Here is a 23,094-nt window from a genome sequence, read left to right as displayed (position 1 = left end):
AAGGATTGCATGTGCCTCTCTACTCAACTTTTCAAAACCCTATTATCAAAATCCATATGGCATGTCAAATGTACCTGTTTCTGGGGCGTCAGGTTCACACGTATCACAACAAAATTTTTTACATTCTATTAATACAGGAAATAACAGTGCATCTAATTCTACTATATCCACTGTCACTAGGATAGAAAATTCTAGACCTGTATTTCCTGACATATCAATAGCAATGCCTGTTAATTAACCTAGTCAAACTGTGGGATCTTTAGCAAATATTAGGCAAATGGATGAAAGCTACCGTGATCTAGTAAACATGTTAACTCATCAAATGGTGACAGTTTTAAATCCTCTTTTAGAAAACACAAACACTAGAATTGAACAATTAAATAGGCAAGTCAATAGGATTGCTACTGTGGTAAATTTAGAAGAAAATGACAACTTGGGTTTAAGATTTGATAATGTCAATCAGAACGGTGGAGAAATTTCTAATTATGATGTTCATATGCCTAGACATGGTCAAAATGCTGATGATATGTTAGAAAGACTTAGGCAAAACAACTTAGGGGGCATTATAATCTAGCAAGAAATGTTGAACAAGTTTTAAACCGTTTGGGATTTAATGTTGGTTGTTTAAATAGGCCATATTTTGTGTCTGCTTTTCCTGAATGTGTCCAACAAGCAGAGCTCCCAAGGGGTTAGAAGATTCCAAAATCCCTTACAAAATTTTCTGGAGAAGAAAATGAGTCTACAGTATAGCATATTGCTCGATATACTGTTGAAATTGGGGAAGTAGCTTCTAATAAATATCTCAAGATGAGATACTTTCCTTCTTCTTTAACAAAAAATGCATTTACATGGTTCTCCAACTTGAGACCAAATTCTATTTATTCTTGGGCGCAGTTAGAAAGAAATTTTCATGATCAATTTTTTCGAGGTGAATTGAAAGTTAGTCTTACGGATTAATTCTCTGTCAAACGTGCAGAAGGAGAATCCATTGATACTTATTTGGCGTGATTTAGAAACATAAGAAATAAGTGTTTTACTCCGATTCCGAAAACTAAAGTTGTCAAAATGGCTACTAATGGGTTAGAATTTGGAGTTAGAAAGAAACTTGTCAATCAACATACTTTAGATCTTTCCCAGTTAGCTGAAAGAGTAAGACAAATAGAACAAATTAAAAAAGAAAAAGAAAATTTCAAAAAAGGTTCTAAAAAGATTACATATGTTTATTATTTTTCCGATAGTAGTGATTCAGATGAGAAAGATGTTTATATTGCTGAATTGCGTGGGGGTCCTCCTTATGTATGCAAATCTTTGAAGCCTGTTAAAGGAAAAGAAAAAGTTTCTTCATATTTCAGAACTGAAAATAAGACTTATTCTTTTGATATTTCTAAGATAGATCAAATATTTGAAGTTTTATTAAAAGATAAGCAGCTTATTTTACTAGAAGGAAAAAAGATGCCTTCAGCTGATGAAATAAAGAATAAAAAATTTTGTAAGTTTCATCAGGTGTTCTCACACACCACTAATAATTGCATCCGTTTCAGGGATTTGATACAAAAAGCAATTGAGGAGGGAAGGTTGAAGTTTGAAGATAAAACTACTATGAAGGTGGACACTAAACCATTTGCTGCTGACTCAAATTATGTTGAGCCATTCAACTTGTCAGTCAACATGGTAGAAGTTGATGCCACAATGGTTAGTGCTAAAGATAAAAATAAAGACCTAAGGATCTTTGAGCAAGACAAGAAGCCAATTTATCCTCGTCCTGGTGAGGATTTGTTAGATTTTTTGTTGAGAATTAAAGAATCTGATAGCACTATCGCCATGTGCCCAAAGTGCAATGCTGTTTTTGACAAGGAAGCTGCAAAAGAGTTTAAAAAGTACAAAGTTAAAGAGAAAAAAAAAGGCTAAGTTGAGAAAGAAGATTGCTGAAAAAGAAAATGAAACTAACGAGCTAAAGCGGAAGATAGCCGAGGGAAAACAAAAGTTGGGCGGTCAAACTCCTTTGAACAAGTGCGTCAACAACACTGGGGTACATCCCGTCAACCAGAAGATGAAGACTGTGGTCATGATTGATGGAAAACCTGATGGATTTTCTCAAAAGACAAGAGTTCCTCCCACTAAAATTTCAAACAATAAATGGGTCTAGAATGTGAGAAATGTGCAGAATCAACCTACTGCTTTTGCAAGAGGAAAAAACAAATGGGTGAAGCCTAGACCTGTTAAGCCCAGGTACTATAAGTCTCAGTTATGGAACATGAATCATGCACAAGACGGAGGTAGTATATATATTCCAAAAATGTGCCTATTCCCTCAAAGCCAATTTATTCTTGTTATAATCCTAACATGCAGCAGGTTCCTAATTATTCTCCTTGGCCAAATTGTTAAAATATTCCAAAATATTTTCCTTTTACAACTTTTGAGTAGAAAGAGAATATACCTGAGCATGTTCCCTTGGATCCATACAAGGGACACGTAGTAGATTTTCCTCCTTTGCCAACAATGGCCAAGTCTGCAGAAACAGACAATTCTTCTAATCACCCTAAATGCAATAAAAATGTAAAGAAGAATCTTGCTGGGAAAGAGGGTAATAGTTGAAAACAAGGGAAAAAAAGATGAAGATTTAATTACTGATAATTTTGACACTGGTTTTGATGACAGTTTAGAAGCAATATTTGGTGTTAAGCAACCTATAGCTGTGGTGTCAATACTGCCTGACGAGTATAGTCAAGTCCAGGAAGTAGAGTCATTAGAAGATGATTGTTATGATGTCTTCCCTGGAAGTAAATGCTTATTGCTAGATGACAATATGTGTGGTGGAGGATTATTTGAGAAGCCTACTGAAAAGAGATAAGGAACACTTGTGTCCACTGCATATCAAGGCTCGTGTTGATGGAAGGATAGTCAATAAGATTTTGGTTGATGGGGGAGCTGCTGTTAATCTCATGCCTGAAAGAATGATGGGAAGGCTTGGAAAGACTGAAAAAGATCTGATTAAAAGTAGCATTGGGGTAACAGATTTTAATGGAAGGACTTCTTCTGTTAGAGGTGTGGTTTTGCTGTCAATTGAGGTTGGTTCTGTCAATAGGCCAACTCTATTTATTATGGTTCCTTCAAAGGCTGGTTTTAACTTGCTTTTGGGACGTGATTGGATTCATAGAATGGGTGCTATTCCATCCACTTTACATCAAAAATTGATTTTCTGGAATGAAGATGGAGGAGTGGAAGAAGTTCTTACTGACAATAGTACTTGTTACTATGATGAGATGCATGTGGAGTTCAGGATGTATAATCCTGGAATCAAGCCACTGATAGTTGACACCAATGCATTTAATCCTGAAAATATTGAGATGTGAAAAATAGATATGAATGGTTTTATTTTAGTTCCTAAGGCTGGGGCGAATACGGCCTCAGGAGAAACTTAGATGAGCTTGACGAGCCAACTGGCTCGGCTGTCAGCCTATATGACAGACAGAGAAGGGTGCATTGACAGTGTACCTTATGATTATATATATGATGATGGTCCTTTAGGTTTTGAAAAAAATGACACTGACATTGTAAAAAAGGTCGAAGTGCAGGATCCTTTGGAGGAAGTAGATATTGGTAACGGTGATTATCCTAGACCAACATATGTAAGCAAGATGCTGCCTGATGATTTCAAACAAGAAATGGTAGAAATTTTGAAGGAATATTGCGACTGTTTTGCATGGGATTATGCAGAGATGCCAGGATTGAATTGTGAATTAGTAGAACATCAATTGCCGTTGAAAGCCAATGTGAAACTTGTCAAGCAGCCACCAAGGAGATTTGCTCCTGAAGTCGTGCAGAAGATTAAAGAAGAGATTGAAAGACTTCTTAAGGCTAAGTTTATAAGGACAGCAAGGTATATCAACTGGATTTCTAATGTTGTTCCTGTCATGAAAAAGAATGGAAAATTAAGGGTTTGCATTGATTTTAGAGATTTAAATTCTGCAACACCAAAAGATGAATATCCAATGGCTATAGCTGATATGTTGATAGATTCTACTGCTGGTGATGAAATGTTAAGTTTTATGGATGGATATTCAGGTTATAATCAAATATACATAGCTGAAGAAGATGTGTCAAAAACAGCATTTAGGTGTCCAGGTGCTTTAGGAACTTTTGAATGAGTTGTGATGCCATTTGGGCTAAAAAATGCTGGTGCAACTTATCAAAGGGCGATGAATAAAATTTTTCATGACTTTATTGGAAATTTTATGGAAATTTATGTTGATGATGTGGTTGTCAAATCAAATGCTAAAAAAGAGCATCTAGAAAATTTAAAAAAGCATTTGAAAGAATGAGAAAGCATAAATTGAAAATGAATCCCTTAAAATGTGCCTTTGGTGTGAGTGCAGAGAATTTTCTTGGTTTCTTAGTACAGAAAAAAGGGATTGAAATTGCAAAAATAAGGCAAAAGCTATCTTAGAGGCTCTCCCTCTAGCTAACAAAAAGTAATTGCAAGCATTTTTAGGGAAGGTCAATTACCTTAGAATGTTCATTTCCAATCTGTCAGGAAAAATCAAGGTTTTTGCGCCTCTGATCAAGCTGAAAAAAGAGGAAGAGTTCCAATGGAAGACAGAGCATCAAGAAGCTTTTGACAACATCAAGCAGTATTTGACTAATCCTCCTATTATGACACCTCCAAGGCACGGAGCACCTCTAAAACTTTACGTGTCAGCTTCTGAAGTAACAATTGGTGGAATGCTGGCTCAAGAAGATGAGAATGGCAACGAAAGAGTGATTTATTACTTAAGTCATGTGATGAATGATGTGGAGAGCCGTTATTCTCCAATTGAGAAACTTTGTTTAGCTTTATATTTTTCTTGTTTAAAACTTAAGTATTATTTGATTCCTAGGAATGTTTATGTAATTTCTAAGTTTGATGTTCTTAAATATATGTTGTCTTCTTCAATATTGCATGGTAGATTAGGAAAACGGATGTTGGCCTTAACGGAATTTTCTTTACATTTTGTTCCTGCAAGGGCCGTTAAGAGTCAGGTTCTAGCTGATTTCCTAGTTGACCATCCTTGTATTGACATTGATGAAAGTTTACTCGGTTTCGTTGGTTTGGTGCCTTGGAAATTATATTTCGACAGTTCATGCCATAAGGGTGGTGTTGGTATAGGAATTTTAATTATTTCTCCAAGCGGCAAGCCAAGTAAATTCCTCTTTGAATTGAATTATTCATGTTCCAATAATGAGGCAGAGTATGAAGCGTTAATAATGGGACTGGAATTATTATTTGAAAGAGGAGTTAAAAATGTGGAAATTTTTGGAGATTCACAGCTTGTAGTCCGTCAAGTATCACTTGAGTATAGGTGTGTTAGTGAAAAATTAAGAAAGTATTTCGATGTGGCCATAAAGTTGTTGAGCGAGTTTGACAATGTCATTGTAAGACACGTTCCAAGGGAGTTAAATCAAGAAGCAAATAAATTAGCTCAAATTGCTTCAAGATATAAGATCAAGCCCTCAACACTAGAAAAATTGGTAAGGATAAAGGGCATATTTATGCCTTTGAGAGAAAGAGAAGTGTTGTCATTAGAAAAGCTAGACCCAAAAGATTGGAGAGCACCAATTTGTGGAGTATTTAGAAAATCCAAGCCTTAGTGTTGATAGAAAACTTAAATACAGGGCTCAAAGTTATGTTCTAATGAATAATGTCTTGTTTAAGAAATCTGTTGATGGAAACCTCTTGACATGTTTGGAAGAAAAAGAAGCATATTTGGCTCTTGCTGAAGTGCATGAGGGAATTTGTGGTACCCATCAATCAGGAGAAAAAATAAAATGGGTGATAAATAGGAGAAGATTGTATTGGCCAACTATTCAAAGAGATTGTATAAATTATGCCAGGTCCTGTGAAGAATGCCAAAAACATGGAAGCCTTCAACATATTCCAGTGTCAGAATTGCATGTTATAATTAAGCCATGGCCATTTAGAGGTTGGGCTCTAAATCTTATCGGGCAGATTTACCCACCTTCTTCTAAAGGTCATAAGTTCATTTTGGTTGGTGTTGATTATTTTTCTAAATGGGTAGAGGCTATCCCTTTAAGGGAGGTGACTCACAATGAAATAATATATTTTATTGAGGAGCATATTGTGCATAGGTTTGAAATTCCTCAGTCTATTACCACTGATCAAGGAACCATGTTTATTAGAAAAAAGGTCATGAAATATGTCAAATCTAGGGATATAAAAATGCTTTCTTCTACACCACATTATGCCCAAGTCAGTGGACAAGTGGAGGCAGCGAATAAAATTCTGATTGCATTAATTAAAAAATACATTGGAAGGCAGCCAAAAAATTGACACCAAACTCAGTCAAATTCTTTGGGCTTACCAAAATTTTTCAAGAGGTTCTACTGGAAACATCCTGTATAAGCTAGTTTACGGTCATGATGCAGTATTGCCAATTGATATTAATCTGCAAGTGTAAGGGTTGCTAGACAAGATGAGATACCAGTAATAGATTATTGAAATTCTTTGTATGAAGAGCTCAATGAACTAGACGACGAAAGGTTGAGATTTTTAGAGCGGGTGATTCGACAAAAAGAGATTATGTCAAAATCATATAACCGCCGTGTTAAAGCAAAGACATTTGCAGTTATAGATTTAGTGTGGAAAATAATTTTGCCTATAAAAAAAAGTCAAAAACTTATGGTAAGTGGTCTCCAACTTGGGAAGGACCTTATGTAGTTGACAAGATTTATTCTGAAAATGCCTATAAGATTATTGAAGTCGGATCAGGAAGAAGAATTCTTTTAATAAATGGCAAATATCTAAAAGTATATAGGCCAGGCATACATGAGATAAACATTCCACATGTTTAAGGACACGAGAATATCCATTTGAAGTGTCAAAAAAGAAAGAATAAAGAGCCAACTAATATTTGCAATTTAGTTTTGTAAAAGCTAACATGTCCTTCTGATTTCTCTGAATTGTAAGTTCCATTGACAGTGTAAAGCATTCAGATTATGAGACAAATGTGTCCAAAGCATTAATTTAAAATAAGAGTCAATACAGAGCATAACTTATCATTTTCTGAGTGCAGTATAACTAAAAGTTTAGTGAATAAACATGTATGAAGCTAGAGGTATGTCAATAAGTGCACATTTAGATTTAATTTGACAGCACTTGAGGCGAATACACACAAGATGACATGCACCAGTGCAACCTGACATAAACAGATATGGAGGTCACCCCAAATGGAATACAAGAGAGGTCACTGTGATATTAATAATTGGTTCAGTATGAAGTAATGTAATAACTTCCCAAAAGATAGCAAGTGTCCAGTATCCAAAATAAGGATAGAGTGCATATAAAGGCAAGTAATAAACAAATTTCTAAAAGTTCAACAAGTGATAACTGCAAGGACATATTAAAACCACAAGGGTTCACATAAGAGATACAAGACTAAGTGTCAAAGATCTCCTTCAAGCGAGTAACTTCAGTTTGTGGAAGATCCTAGCTTCTTTGGCAGCTTCTTGTGAGGAGAGCATCTTCTTTTCAAGTGACTATAAGGCTGTATTGCTACTGTCAAGCATGTTACTTGTTTTGACAAATTGAACCTCATTCTTCATCAAAGCAGCATCCAGTCTATCTTTTACTCCTCTCTTGACAATCAGCTGTTGTTCCAAGTCTCGAATCTCCTCAGATAATTCATGAGCCCGGTCTTTAGCTTTTGCAATATGGGTAGCTAGGGTAGCTTTGGCAGTCTCAAAAGAGGAGGTGTCTTGTTTTAACTTAGAAAGAGCTTCAGTTGATTGTTGATATGATGAGATGGGTGCTTGAGAATCTGGAAATTTGGCATAAAGGTCCTCATAAACCTTCGGCAAGTGAGCCAACAAAGGATCAATAATCTCAGGATGTGATGTAGTTGAAAAAGTCTGAAAAATATCAGAAAGTTGAGCCTTAAACTGCGGATCGGTAGCAAGTGTCAAAACAGGTTTGGATAGAATGACATTGAGTTGTTGGGCCAATGGAAGCAAGATGGAATTGTTAACTATCTTGGTTGTAGGCTGCTCTGTTGGAAGTTGACTTTAAATGGTGGAACAAGATTCAACTATGGCCTTCTATGTACCCATGCTACATGCATATACCTCATTTAGACTTTTTAAATCAGCCAATAGATCATTCACCACATTAGGGCCTGAGCATGAATGGAAGTGATTGGTATTTATTTTTCTGACTGCTCACTTTGGGGGATTTCAGAATTTTGAAGCTAAACAAAAATGCAAAAATAAATGTTAACATAAAAAATAAATAAACAAAATAACAAAGAAAAGGGAAAAGAGTACAGTACTCTTATGTGCTTTCTAAGTGATGTCTCAAAATTTCATTCTTATTAACACTTATTGTTATCATTTATATATATTTAAAAAAATAATAATAAAAAAATAAAAAATGAAATAAATAAATAAATAAATAAATAAATAAATATACGTTTGTATATACTTCTCTTATTATTATAAACAACAAAATTTTTCACTTTCAATCACTGTATGACTTCAAGTGAAAAATTTTGGAGAGCATTATGTTAGACAAAATATAATTTTTATAAGAAAATTATAAAAAGAAATAATTAGTTACTTGGTAATGTTTTTATATACAATATTTATATCTATTTTAAATTAAATTATATCATTTGACAGTTGGCTATCTATTTAATTTTTGAAATTCACAATAGGTGTGGGAACAGTTACAAGAAATTCAAATTTTCTGCAAGTAGTGTACAAATGGTAACTGTTAGCTGACATTAGGTTAGTCTATAAATAAAGCTTTAGGAAAATATTGTAGACAGTTCAGTTCTTTTTGGAAAACACTTAGAAACCCAAAACGCTCTCAGCTCCTTGGCATCACAGAGTAAAATTGGGAATCTTAAGTAATTCCTCTGAACTCAAGCACTTGTAATTTGCTTTTTCCCAATTTTATTAATAAAATTCCTCTACTTTTACGTCTTCTTCTCTTTTACGTTCATGTTTCTTCTTTCATCTTCTTTTTAATTTTCTGTTTGTTTCAATTTCTGCAATTTATTTTGCCACCGGCACCTTGCATTTATATATTTATTTGTTGCTTTTATTCCTTTTAATATTATTTGATGTTACAATTGACATTGAGATACTCATATTTTCTTTTAAACATTAACAAAAATTTGAGTAAAACACCAACAACGAGCTATTTTATAATTTAGAGAAAGTAAGCTTTTAACTAAATTCAGTCAAGTTATTATGTGTGTATTTTTTTTTGGATTTGGCTCCTCTGAAGTTGTTTATTTACTTTAGAGAGAAAAGTAACGCGATCTAAACCATTGATAACATAAACGGTTTTGATCATCTTAAATAAATAAATAATAAATAAATACATTAAAAAAACCTTGAAAATCGTGCAACCAAATTGTGCATGTAGCAGTTTCCAAAATTGCGTGATTTTAATCTTTCATCTTTTTTGAATCCTGAATAATTTTTTGAAAAATTTAATAAAAAAAATAAAATTAATTAATTTAAATTGGGTCAAAAATATTTTTTTATTTTTTATTTTAATATAAAAAAATACTCATGTAAATGTACTAATTTTTTTTAGATAAATGTACTCAATTTTTTTGTTTATACTTAAAATAAGAATCTAATTGAGAACAAACTAAAGAGTGTTTAGAATAACTAATGATGTGATGTTAGTTTAATAGATCTCTACTAAATTTATATTGATATATATTAAATTAATTTATTTATATTTTTATGTGTTTTTATATGTTTATAATGCTTGTTTCATATCTAATGTTGTAGTTTAAATTATTAGTTTATTCTGATGATAATATATTTTTTTTAACCAGTCATACATTTAAATTTAAACTACAACATTAGATATGAAACAAGCATTATAAACATATAAAAACACATAAAAATATAAATAAATTAATTTAATATATATCAATATAAATTTAGTAGAGATCTATTAAACCAACATCACATCATTAGTTATTCTAAACACTCTTTAGTTTGTTCTCAATTAGATTCTTATTTTAAGTATAAACAAAAAAATTGAGTACATTTATCTAAAAAAAATTTAGTACATTTACATGAATATTTTTTTATATTAAAATAAAAAATAAAAAAATATTTTTGACCCAATTTAAATTAATTAATTTTATTTTTTTATTAAATTTTTCAAAAAATTATTCAGGATTCAAAAAAGATGAAAGATTAAAATCACGCAGTTTTAGAAACTGCTACTTGCACGATTTGGTTGCACGATTTTTAAGGTTCTTTTAATGTATTTATTTATTATTTATTTATTTAAGATGATCAAAACCGTTTATGTTATCAATGGCTTAGATTGCGTTACTTTTTTCTCTAAGGTAAATAAACAACTTCAGAGGAGCTAAATCCTTTTTTTTTTCTTCTTACACACACTAACGTTGCTTCTTTAAATTAAACATATAAACTCACTTGATGAACAAAATATATTTAAATATATTTTAAAATAAAAAATACATCAATTTATTATAAATAACACATAAATAAAAAGATACATTATTTAATTAAAAATGACATCATTAAAAAATTTGTATATAATTGAAAAATTTTAATATTAAAGTTAAAAAATTTTCTATGACATAGTTAAAAAGTTTTAATGTTATTTTCTGATAAATTCTGTAAGTTTAAAATTTTTTTTTTTTCTCTTCCTCTTTTTTTCCTCCTTCTTCTTCTTTTATATTCTTATTTCATCCTCTTAACAAGAATTTGTATTACGATTGAAAAATTTTAGTCTCAAATTAAAAAATTTTATGTGTCACGATTAAAAAATTTTATTGCTATTTTTTAATAAAATCTGCATAAACCACTAGACTTAGATAATAATTTTATGGAATTTTGTGATCAATTAGTGTCGTCCATGGACCATGATAAACTACAAAAGATCTAATGTAGTTAGATTGTTAGAAGTTGTAAGATTGACCAGTTTAAATTTTTTTTATAATTTTGACATAATTTCTATAACCTACAGAATAAGATCCTGTAATGTGTATAATTTCTGTAACTAAAATTCCTCCTAAGATAATTACTTGAATTTTTCATAAATTTAAAATCTATATTTGAATAGAGATTTTATCGAATTTTCAGATAATTTGGTGCCATACATGATGAGCCACAAGAAATATAGTGTTATTGAGCTTATTGAAAATTGAGATTAATAGGCGAGAGAATATCTTATAATATTGGCATAATTCTTATAACTTGTTGAACAGTTTTTGTAACCTTATTATAATTTCTATAACTAGATCCTTTTGTAAAAAAATTTCTTTAATTTTTTTAAAAATCAAAATTCATATTTGGATGATGGTTTTATGGAATTCTGTAACCATTTGATATTATGCGTGTTGAGTCACAACGAATTTAGTGTGGTTAGACCATTAGAAATTACAAAATTGAAAAGGTTGGAGAATATTCTGCAATAATGGCACGATTCATAACAAATTTAGAGTAAAGTATTGTTTTTGTCCCTAATGTTTGGAGTAAGTTTTAAAGTTGTTCCTAACGTTTGAATCGTCTTATTAAGTCCGTAACATTTCAAAATTGATTTAATGTTGTCCTGCCGTTAAGAATCTGTTAACAAAATTGACGGTGGGACAAAATTGACACGATTTTGAAACGTTAGAGACTTAAATAGGGCGAAAACGTTGGAAACAAAAACGATACATAGAAATAAATTTTAATTTTATCTTTCACTAATATCAATCTTTCACTGTACATAGTTATTCAATTATTTTTAATCACATTTAAGTAAATTACACTTAATCAAATTACTTTGATTCTAAATAAATTTATTTTTTTTATAATTTTACTCCTAAAGATTTTTACTCATCATGAAATATTTGTAAAATGACTAAAATCACATTACTTTATTGTATATTTATTATTTTTTCTCCACAAGTTTATGCACTAGTCATTCTACGAATATTTTATGATGAATAAAAATTTTTAAATTAAAATTATAAAAAATAAATTTATTTAGAATAAAATTAATGTGATTAAGTGTAACTTATTTATATGTGATTAAAAAATAATTGAATAACAATGTATCATAAAAAATTGATATTATTGAAGGATAGAATTAAAATTTAGGAAAAATTACCAAAAGTACCCATGAAGTTTATGAATACTGATAAGAGTATCCATAAACTAAGGAAATTAACGCTGTACCCATGAAAGATGGATTCCGTATGATAAAAGTATCCAAATCCTAAATTTTTATTGATTTTTAATAAAATTCCCAAACTACCCCACTCTTACCCCATTCTATCGTCACTCCCTCTCTTCTCACTTCTTCCTCTCTTCTCACTTATCCCTCTCTCAAAAATCCTCACAGAGCCTTCTCCCTTTCACTCTTAAGGTGACTACAACACCTTCATCGTGCGCCTATGACCTAACCTGAGGAGAATATCACCGTGGCGCACCTGTTGCAACCGAGGAGAACGTCATCATGGCGCACCCGACCCAACAGAGGAGAATACCATCGTCACACGCCTGAGAAGAGAGATGGGTCGTGGTGCTCTTGCATGCAGGAATAGGGTTCGGTAAAGAGAAATCAAAGAAGAAAGGGAGGTGGCGCTGTGGATGGAGGTTCTGCCACTGACGATGTTACAGGCAAAGAAAAGGTATTTCTTTTTTTTAAACATTTTTTATTTCATTTTTCTTCTTTTCAAAAATTGATTTAGTTACTACTAAAATGATATTGTTCTATTTTTTTTTTTAAATCTGCTTCTATTTTTTATGAAGGCTGAGATTGATTTACAGAAGATCAGGTTTATAGCTACTTCTACTTCTGATTTTTGCTGAAATAAATTTCAAATTTGATGAATGGATTTGTTGGTTTTTTATGGTTGATGGTTGTTTCTACTTCTAGTTTTGATAAAGTGAATTGAAATTGGATGAATGAATTTGAAAATTTTTATATGTTGAGTAATTTTTGGTGTTTGATAGATTTGGTTTGGGTATGGATTGTAAACTTATGAGTGAATCAGTTGAGGTCCGATCATCCACCACCACCACCACTACCATTGATTTCGGTCTGGTTTGTTGTAGGAGTAGTTTCGAACTCTATGGCAAGGGTTGGTGCAGATTGGGTTATGAAAGGTTGAAAAAGTGAGTTGAGGTTGAGTGTAGGATAGTTTAGGAATTTTATTAAAAAATCAACAAAAATTTAGGATTTAGATACTTTTGTCATACGGAATCCATCTTTCATGGGTATAGCATTAATTTCCTTAGTTTTATGGGTACTTTTGTCAGCGTTCGTAAACTTTATGGGTACTTTTGGTAGTTTTTCCTAAAATTTATTTCTATGTATCGTTTTTGTCCCCAACGTGTTCGTTCTATTTAAGTCTCTAACGTTTTAAAATCATCTCAATTTTGTTCCGCCATCAATTTCATTAATAGATTCCTAACGACAGGACAACATTGAGTCAATTTTAAAACGTTAGAGATTTAAATAGAACAATTCAAACATTAGGAACAACTTTGAGACTTACCCCAAACATTAAGAACAAAAACGACACTTTATTAAAAAATTTAAATAATTTTTTCACAAGAGAATCCAATTATAAAAATTATACTGGAATTACAGGATTCTAATAAGCAGGTTACATGAATTATGCTAGTATTACAAAACATTCTCCAACTTCTTCAATTTCACTAGGTCTCTTGTGACTCATTTCAAATGACACAAAATGATCACAAAATGCCATAAAATTACCATTCACACATAGATATAAGAATTATGCCAAAGTTACAGAATTTTAATTAGCAAATTATGTGAATTGTGTCGGTACTATATGACATTCTATAGCTTCATAAATCTTCTCATTTTTAATAATTCAACTATACTAAACTTCTTATAACTCATTATAAATGTCAAATGGTCACAAAATTTTATAAAATTATCATTTAAATATGGATTTTAATTTAATAAAAAAATTAAGAATTTTTTAATAAGAGAATTTAATTACAGATTATATCAGAATTATAAAATCTTAATCAGCAGGTTATAAAAAATTTACCAATATTCAAATATTTTTTATCATTTTAATCTCACATTTTTTAACAATTTAATAATCTCACATAAATTTTATTTTATCAACAGAAAATTGAAATTAAGCTTCTTTAAACACGAACGTCTATTATATTTTAATTTTAGTAAATTTTTTTCAACAAAACACTGAAATAGATATAATAATATAAATTTAAACAACTAAATTAAATTTTTATTTTGTACGTATTTAATATAATGGACCATTAGGAAGATTTAATTATTAAAAAGGATCTTTAATACTAAAATTATTAAGAAGGACTAAATATTTTTATAATATTTAAGAAGAAAAATAAAATCTTTTTATAAGGAGATAAATATATCCTTAATTATTTATTTATTTATTTTTTATAATCTTTAATATATGCTATTTGATTCTCAACACTGTATAGATATGTATGAATATTCACTTAAAATTAATTATGTTAATTAATTTATAAAAAATTACTCTAAAAGATCGTTAGGGAGATTTAATTATTAAATATTAATTATTAACTATTTTTTATTTATTTTATATTTTATATTAATAATTTTTTTTAATTTTAGTAATTTTTATTATTTATTTATTTATTTATTTTTTACTTTTATGATCTTTGTATTTTTTTTTCATTAGGTAAAGATCATGAAAATAAAAAAATTAAATAAAAATAAATAAATAATTAATAAAAAGCACTAAAATTTTAAGAGAAATAAAATTTATCAATATAAAAATTATAAAAAAAATAAAAATAATTAAAAATATATTTATCTTTTTATAAAAAAATTTGGTTCATTTTCTTAAATATTATAAAAAAATTTAGTCATTTTTAATAATTTTAGTATTAAAATTTTTTTTAATAATTATAGTTTCCTTATAATGTTAACTAGGAACAAATTTACATTGTTGGTAAAATTAAAGCCAATATATGTCAATTAATCACATGTGGTGTCTAAATCTAAGAATATTGAATGGTGATTGACAAAACATTTGGTATCATTTATAACGAGTAAGAAATGATTTAGTTGAATTATTAAAAATTGAAGTTATTAAAAATTTTGAAATTGAAGTTATTTGAGAATGTCCTTGTAATATTAAAAAAAATATATTTTATCACATAAAATATTAAATTAATTAAAAATATTATTTATATACTAAAATAAATCAGTTATCATATATTTTTATATAAAAAATTATATAATTTAATATATTTTTAATGTATATTTTATATTCTATAATATATTCTATATTAATAATTAATTTTAATGATGAATTTTATATATACTTAGTGATTATAAAATATTAAAAATGAAAAAAAAAAAACAAAACCAATTGTGAAACAAAACCCTAACAATACCATGCCTCTCCCGTTCAATTCTGCAACTCTTCTCAGTTCTCTCTTTTCCGCATTCTGCCTCAGCTTCCGCTTTCGCTTTCGCTTTCGCTTTCGATTTCACTATTGCTGTGTTCGCCACTTTGCCTCTGCTTTCGCTGTTCTCGCTTTAAGGTGCTAATTTTGAGTTTTCTTCATTTTTTATTTTTTATTTATTTGTTTGTGGCAACTACTTAGCTTTTAATTTCTATTGAGATCAATGAATTGTTGTTGTATTGTATTAAATATCCAAATTTGTCTTCTTCATTCTTAAGGTAGCTAAACGGTTTCAGGCAATACTGATAATCATAGAGTGGAGAATTGTGTTTGGTGAAGTATCATCAGTTTTTATGTTAAGAGAACATGTTGTATGCAACGAGGTATGCAATCCCTAAACTCCATCGCTTTTTTCTGCCATCATCGAACTTACTTGCTTTTATGCCATATGCCCACCATACAAGGCTATGTCTTCTTTATTCACAGCCGCTTCTAACACGAGACTCTTACAAATTTAATAATGTTAAAGATGCTGTAGCTTTATTTAATTGCATGGTTGATATGCATCCGCAGCCATCGATTGTGGAATTAACCAAAATCTTGGGAACGATTGTAAAGATGAAGTATTATGCCACGGCTATTTATCTTTATACCCAGATGGAGTCAAAGGGCATCCTACCATTTAGTGTTACTTTGAACATCTTGATCAATTGTTATGGCCATGCAGGTCAGATGGGTTTTGCACTCTCAGTAATGAGCAAGTTTGTTAAGTGGGGATTTAAGCCAAGTGCTGTAACTTTTACTACAATAATGAAGGGGTTGTGTCTTAATGGTAAGATTTCGGATGCACTCTACCTTTATAATAAAATAGTTGCAAAAGGATTTTGGTTTGATGAAGTTATGTATGGAACCTTAATCAATGGGCTGTGTAAGTTTGGAAAAACAAGATTTGCTCTCCAAATGCTTTGGAAAATGGAGGGTCAGTATGTTAGGCCGAATCTTGTAATGTACAATATTGTTGTTGATGGTTTGTGCAAAGATGGACTTTTGGATGATGCACTGGATTTGTATTTTAATATGCTTGATCGAGGAATTTCCCCTGATGTTGTCACTTACACTTCATTAATTTATGGTTTTTGTCATGTGGGCCAATGGAAAGAAGCTAGATTATTGCTGAATGAGATTGTTGTTAAAGACATCAGCCTAGATGTGTATACCTTTAACATAATAATTGATGCATTATGCAAAGAAGAAATGCTATTACAAGCCCATGTTTTGTGCGATGTGATGATTCTAAGGGGTCAGCAAGCAAACATTATTACTTATACAATTTTGATGAATGGATATTGTTTGAACAATGAAGTTGATGAGGCAAGAAACTTATTTGATATGGTAATTGAGAGGGGTGTTGTGCCTGATGTTTGGAGTTATAACATCTTGATTAAAGGTTATTGCAAGATTAACAGAGTGGATGAGGCCAGGAATTTGATGAAAGATATGTTTCGTAAGAACATAGTTCCAAACATTGTAACTTATAATTATCTAGTTGATGGCTTGTGCAAAGCTGGTAGAATCTCGTCTGCACGGGAGATTGTTAATGAAATGCATTATTGCGGTCAACCATTCCCTGATGTAAACACTTATAATATCCTTTTAGATTTCCTGTGCAAAAACCAGCATCTTGATGAGGCAATTAAATTATTTAAAAGTCTCATCTTTGAAAGAAGTTTTGTTCCAAATGTTTGGAGTTACAATATCTTGATTAGTGGTTATTGCAAGAATAAAAGATTAGATGAAGCCATGAATCTTTTCCAAGATATGTTCAAGAATTTGGATCCAAATATTGAAACTTACAATATATTGTTACATGCGTTATTCGACAGGCAGCAACTTGGCAAGGCAATTATACTATTAAACCAAATTGTTAATGATGATATTTGTCCTAATTTGTACACATACAAAATACTTGTACATGGTTTATAGAACTCTGGAAGAGTAAAAGAATGCACAGAAGATTTTTCAATCATTTTTTCATCAGAGGAAATCATGCAGATGTCAAAAACATAATCGATCATCTTTGTAAAGGTGGATCATCAGAATAGGGAAGCCCTTGATTTTACAATGGGAAGACAATTAAAACCTCTCTAGTGCTGTCACTTCTAGAGAAAAGAAAAAGGATGAGGCACAAACTTTTCTGGAAATGATCATTAGATGCATGGCAAGCAATAAGGTCAGTTGTTTTAATTTCCAAGTTGATTTCTGAAGTGACCTACATGGTTTGAAAATGCTTTTTCTTTGGGCCTTAGTTATTGGACTAGCTGTTTCAATTGAGTAGTTAGTTCTAAGTTGGAAAATGTTTTAATTTCCAAGTTGATTTCTGAAGTTACATACATAGGCATTTTAATTAGATTATTTTCAACATACAAAAAAGCATTCTTACTGTTAAAACATAAATTTGCAGATACCTAGGGATTGGAAAAGTGGCATATACTTCTTTCGACCACAGCATTTTTGTTGAGGAGGCACAATTGAGTAGTTAGTTCTTTTCTCTTCACTAAACTTGTTCCATTTCTCATTGTTTGGTGATAATGGCAGTGGTTTGGTTACTTCAATTTTGTCTGATATACCAGGCACAACAAAGTACTCAGATTCATCCTTTATGCTTTCCCTCACATCATTGGTGCGAAACTGAGTACACGAGACAGAATCAGCTTACTCTGGCAAAAGAAATCCCAGAATGCTGAATTTGTTGGCAATGTGGATTGTATATGGCAAAAACGTATCAGAAACTATGGAACTCGGCAGCGGCACCAACTCTTCGAAAAGCTTCTCCACCAGTTCCCACAAAAATGCTTGTTGCGTTCAACAAATTAACGGCATTGCCAAGTGAAGGTAACATATCAAAATTCTCACACCCTTCTGGCAAACCAGCTTCTTGATGTGGAAATTGATGCTGAATTAATCGAATCTGATAACCGAAATCATTGTAACGAGCAAAGGTTTGTGGTTTATGTGATTCTTGCTGCATTTTGTGGGGTTGTGACTACCATGACAACAACATTCTGCTGAAGCAGTATTTTTTGCAATGTCCATCACTGGGATCATGTGACCTTGTGCCACTAAATGGAACACAACGAAATGGAGCTGTGGTGTTATGGAATCAGCTGTGGTGTTATGGAATCCATTTTTGTTTTGGTTGATATCGTAACTGGATTTAGTCTACTGAATTTGGGTGGGTTTAATTCGTTTACTTGTGTGACATCTATAACATTCCTTTCTTGGTATGTGTATCTGCTTTGTTGTTCACCACACTTTATTTATATTATATATAAACAAATTTGCCAGAGATAAACACAATCTCTTAAACATTTTTCAATTGCTTGTCGAAATAAGTGGCAGCAGCGAGTTTATTATTTGTATTCCAATGAGCTGATTGAGGAAATTGGACCTATCAACCTTTTGATTTGATGAGGATTAAGGCATATCAGCTGCAAAAAAAAAAAAAAAAGATGAGATTAATTGCTTATTTAGCTTTTGCCGTCCCTTCTTCAACTTTCCAATTGATGAACAACTCTTACTATCATCCCTTCCTTCCCAAAGTTTGGCTTGTATGTATCATGTAATGTGAGCTTTCATTTTCATCCTTTGTAATGTGTCCAACCATTTGGATTAAGACAACCACATTGGAAAAGAAGACAAGGGCGGATTGAGTTGTCTTCACGTCCTAAAGTAAAGTCTGCCCCACCACCTCTCGCCTCATCACCACTTCAATTATAGTTGAGTGCTCTATGATGGTTTTATTTCCTGATTTTGATAATCTTCAGATCAAAGATCAAATCAAATACTATTTAGGATTTGAACTTAATATAATTAGTTGAGATTAAAGGATTTATCGTTTTAACTACATACATAAATTATTTTACACATTAATTATTTTTAAATTACATATAAAAATGGATTAATAAGCAAGACCATTATTGGATTCCAAGTGCAAACCGCATATTGTACATTGAAGAGCCCTATAGTCAAATATTTTGATATTCCAAACACACCAAAAATTAAGCATACTAAAAACTCTCACACATTTGCAATTACATTGTTTGCCATTTGTTTGGAAAGTCATATTATCATATTCCTCCCACGCTTTTATGCAAAATTTCTTTGATAAACACAGTCAAGTTACTATGAGAAGATCCACCTTCTTCTACAGATCTTTTAGCCATTTCCGCTAACTTTTTTATCCTTTCTCTTCTTTCTTCACATTCACCATTATTCTCATCCATTAACTCCTCTATTGCTATTTTAATATCTTCTTTCTTAACCAGTTCACCAACCTCTTCCTTCACCCAAGCAGTAGGACTTTTCACACCAACCATCACTCCAACTTTTAGTACTTGGACAACTAGTTTTTCGTTCAGAAACTGGTCTGCGAATAACGGCCACGTCAGCATCGGCATGCCGGCGCATATAGCTTCCAAAGTAGAGTTCCAGCCACAGTGTGTCAAGAACCCTCCAATTGAAGGATGTGACAGTATTAGTAGCTGAGGAGCCCAACCTCGAATTATAACACTCTTACCTTTGATTCTTTCTTCAAAACCATCTTCCTTAATCCACTTTTCTAGCGCCTCTAATTGATTCCCTTCTCTAATTACCCAAATGAAGGGTCTTCTAGATTCTTCTAAGGCTAAACCAATCTCAATCAACTGAATTGCAGTTACATTACTTAAGCTTCCAAGGCAGACATAAATCACACTCTTTGGCTTTTGAGAATCAAGCCAATTTTGATGCTTCCACTCTTCAACTGAAACACTGTTTCCTCTTTGAACCTTCTCCAACTGATCCTTGTTGATCAGTGACACCGGACCAACACACCACACTTTATCCTTTCTAACCTTCTTGTACATTCTTTCATACTCAGGCTCCAATTCTTGAAACGAATTCATGATTACTCCATAAGAATCACTTTCAGCTGCATAAATCTCTTCACCAAACCTGCTCCAATTCTCGTCCACCTGTGCCGGTACCTGCGATTTAGTGACTTCAATTTCGTCCGGTAAACCTGGTATAACGAAGTACTCTGTTTCATCCTGAACACTATTCCTCACATTAGTTGTATGCAAAGCATCATAACACATTAAACAGAAGCAACTAACTCCAGCGAAAGAAACCCTTGGAATCTTGAATTTCTTAGCGACGTGGATCGTGTACGGCAGACTCATATCGGAGACTATGCAGCTTGCCGGCGGCGACAACTCTTCGAAGATCTTCTCCACCGGTTCCCTTAGAAGACTTGCTGCGTTGAAAAAGCTGAAAGCGTTGCCAAGTGAATGAAGCATGTCAAGATTCTCACATCCTTCTGGCAAGCCGGCTTCTTGATATGGAAACTGAAGCTGGATTTGTCGAATCTGGTAACCGGAATCAATGTAGCGAGCGAAGGTTGATGTGAATCTTGCTGCGTTTTTCGGGGTTGTGACAACCGTGACAATAATATTGTTATTGCCCTGAAGTAATAACTTTGCTAAGTCCATCATCGGAATCAAGTGGCCTTGTGCCATTAATGGAAACAGAACGAAATGGAGCTGTGGTGTTTGGGAAGCCATTTTTGTTTCCTTGGAGATGGATAATTTAGGTTTAGTGTACTGAATAATTTTACTTGGACTCTAGCTTTATAAACTGCATTTCTTTCTTGGTGACGTAAGTGTCTACATAGGCAATCTAAAAAATGTTATATATTTTTTATTTTTAATAAAATTATTTGATAAAATATAAAATAAAAAATATTCTTTATATTATTAAAAAATTTAAAAAATAGTATAATCATCAATTTATATATAAAAACATTATCAACATACCAAAATCAGTTATTATTATGTATTTGTATATAAAAGAGTAATATTATATAACGAATAAATATTATTATTTTTGGCTAGTATTTAGTCAATAATAATTTATATTTATATTTGATTTTATACACAAAAAATATATAATTTATATTTATATTTATAAGAATTTTGTACATATTAATTAATACAGTTTGTATTTATATTTTTTTAGAATTTATATACATAAAAATAATAAATTTTATTTGTTAAATATAATTTAATGTTTGTACTGATTAAATAATAATAAAAAATATTAAAAATTACTAATTCTAATTTTTTATATAAATATATATAATTTAAATTATTTTTAATATATATTTTAATAATTTATTTTAATATATGTCCATAATTGATTCATATATTATTGCCTGAAAATTTTTTTAAAGTATCAACACATCATATTTTAATAATTTTTAATTATTAATTTTAATTATAAAATTTTTTCTATGGTGTGTTGTGTCTCCGGAAATCTCTTTACAATCAACACAGGTATCTTCGGATCCGATGAAATCATGTATGTATATAAATGCACAAAGTGTCAAAGTGCAAGAGATTCCCATTGGATTTGACTGTCCAATTACTTATTTGAACGTTTCACTCTGTCTCCGTGAGTCCATGACTCCATGTATATCCATTCCATCCTTCCTATCCTGATGAGAAATTCATTATCGTTGTTGACTTTAACTAGTTAGTGGAATACGGCCCACCCTATAAGTTGTTTTTAAAATTTTTATATTTACTTTTTATATTTACTTTTATAAGTAAATATAAAAATAGATGGATAGACAAATTAATTCTTGGGTCTTGGATTCCAAACATACAAAGAAAAAAAATTAAACATACTAAAAATAAAAGGTAAAAACTCTTACATTAGCCACGCATAGAGATTAAACTCACATCCCAATTTTTTTTTAAAGAAAAAAAAAATATGATACTATATTTAAACAATCAAATTGTTGAGTTTAAAAAATCTATGTTGTATTTAATGTGTCTGCAGGTTAAAAACAAGTCAATAAGAACTACAAATATGTATATCAATTTTTGTATTGTGAACAAGCATTGCAGATCAACTTTATTATGAACAAACAAAACAAATCAGCTTCTATACACATAGACTAGCATTACATTTGGATATAGCACACATTTGAAAGAGCTTTTATCACATTAGATCAAAAGCAAAAGAAGTATCAGACCGTTCGAGGGGAAAATATCAAATCTTGGAGCGAAAGAATATTAGAGGGTGCTGATTTTACATAGCACAATCAAAGGACTACACAATCAAAGGACTATTAGTTAACATTTGAAATAAAGATTGAGATGGAGAAATAAAGATTGAGAGATAAAAACTAAAAGATAAAAATTAAATTAAGTTTTTGGGCAAAAGATTTGATAGTTTCAAAATATTTAGACCATTAAATAGTTCTATAACAAAATATATTTTTTTAAATTTTTTAATAATTGTTAAACAATTTTTATTTAATTTTAATTAGAAATTAATCTTTTATATATTATTTAATTATAAAATCTATTTTTTATTTTATAAATTATTATTTTATCATTCATCTATCAGGTTTAGTGATAATAAAAAACTAAAATAATAACAAATTAGATCTTCTATTAATCGTAATAAATATTTTACCATCTTAATCGATCATAATTTTATCATTGATCTAATTACACAAGAATTGGATTGGAAAAATTGTGTTTGGTAGAAATTCAATCCATTGGATGCACAAACCTATAGATTGAAATTCAAGTTTCCGAAACT

General features: G+C 30.9%; 3 protein-coding genes and 1 pseudogene across 5 annotated transcripts; 2 read left to right on the top strand and 2 right to left on the bottom strand.

Moving 5' to 3' along the window:
• The first annotated feature begins 3,461 nt into the window (after nt 1-3,461).
• Nucleotides 3,462-5,939, top strand: LOC140175753 (uncharacterized). Its single transcript, XM_072204302.1, has 4 exons — nt 3,462-4,125; nt 4,535-5,508; nt 5,693-5,777; nt 5,872-5,939. The coding sequence occupies exons 1-4, from the start codon at nt 3,462-3,464 to the stop codon at nt 5,937-5,939; spliced, it is 1,791 nt and encodes a 596-aa protein (XP_072060403.1).
• Nucleotides 5,940-15,279: 9,340 nt separating this feature from the next.
• Nucleotides 15,280-18,806, top strand: LOC112716411 (uncharacterized). Of its 3 annotated transcripts, XM_029289782.2 has the most exons (4): nt 15,282-15,582; nt 15,723-17,674; nt 17,906-17,979; nt 18,075-18,806. In XM_029289782.2, the coding sequence occupies exon 2, from the start codon at nt 15,811-15,813 to the stop codon at nt 17,425-17,427; it is 1,617 nt and encodes a 538-aa protein (XP_029145615.1). In that variant the 5' UTR covers nt 15,282-15,582; nt 15,723-15,810; the 3' UTR covers nt 17,428-17,674; nt 17,906-17,979; nt 18,075-18,806. The 3 variants fall into 3 exon arrangements, with proteins under 3 accessions (XP_029145614.1, XP_029145615.1, XP_029145616.1); XM_029289781.2 differs by having other exon boundaries at nt 15,280-15,582; nt 17,906-18,806; XM_029289783.2 differs by having other exon boundaries at nt 15,741-17,674; nt 17,906-18,806.
• LOC112717922 (UDP-glycosyltransferase 73C12-like) lies at nt 17,887-19,551 on the bottom strand (annotated as a pseudogene).
• On the bottom strand, nt 19,403-21,227 carry LOC112716410 (UDP-glycosyltransferase 73C6). The gene has a single exon (XM_025768315.3). It carries the CDS (start codon nt 21,042-21,044, stop codon nt 19,572-19,574), a length of 1,473 nt encoding a protein of 490 aa, XP_025624100.1. The 5' UTR covers nt 21,045-21,227; the 3' UTR covers nt 19,403-19,571.
• Nucleotides 21,228-23,094: the final 1,867 nt, after the last annotated feature.

Source organism: Arachis hypogaea, chromosome 10, assembly GCF_003086295.3.
Source record: "Arachis hypogaea cultivar Tifrunner chromosome 10, arahy.Tifrunner.gnm2.J5K5, whole genome shotgun sequence".
Classification (NCBI taxonomy): domain Eukaryota; kingdom Viridiplantae; phylum Streptophyta; class Magnoliopsida; order Fabales; family Fabaceae; genus Arachis; species Arachis hypogaea.
Note: the sequence above shows the minus strand (reverse complement) of the source record. Positions and strands in the feature narration are given on the sequence as shown.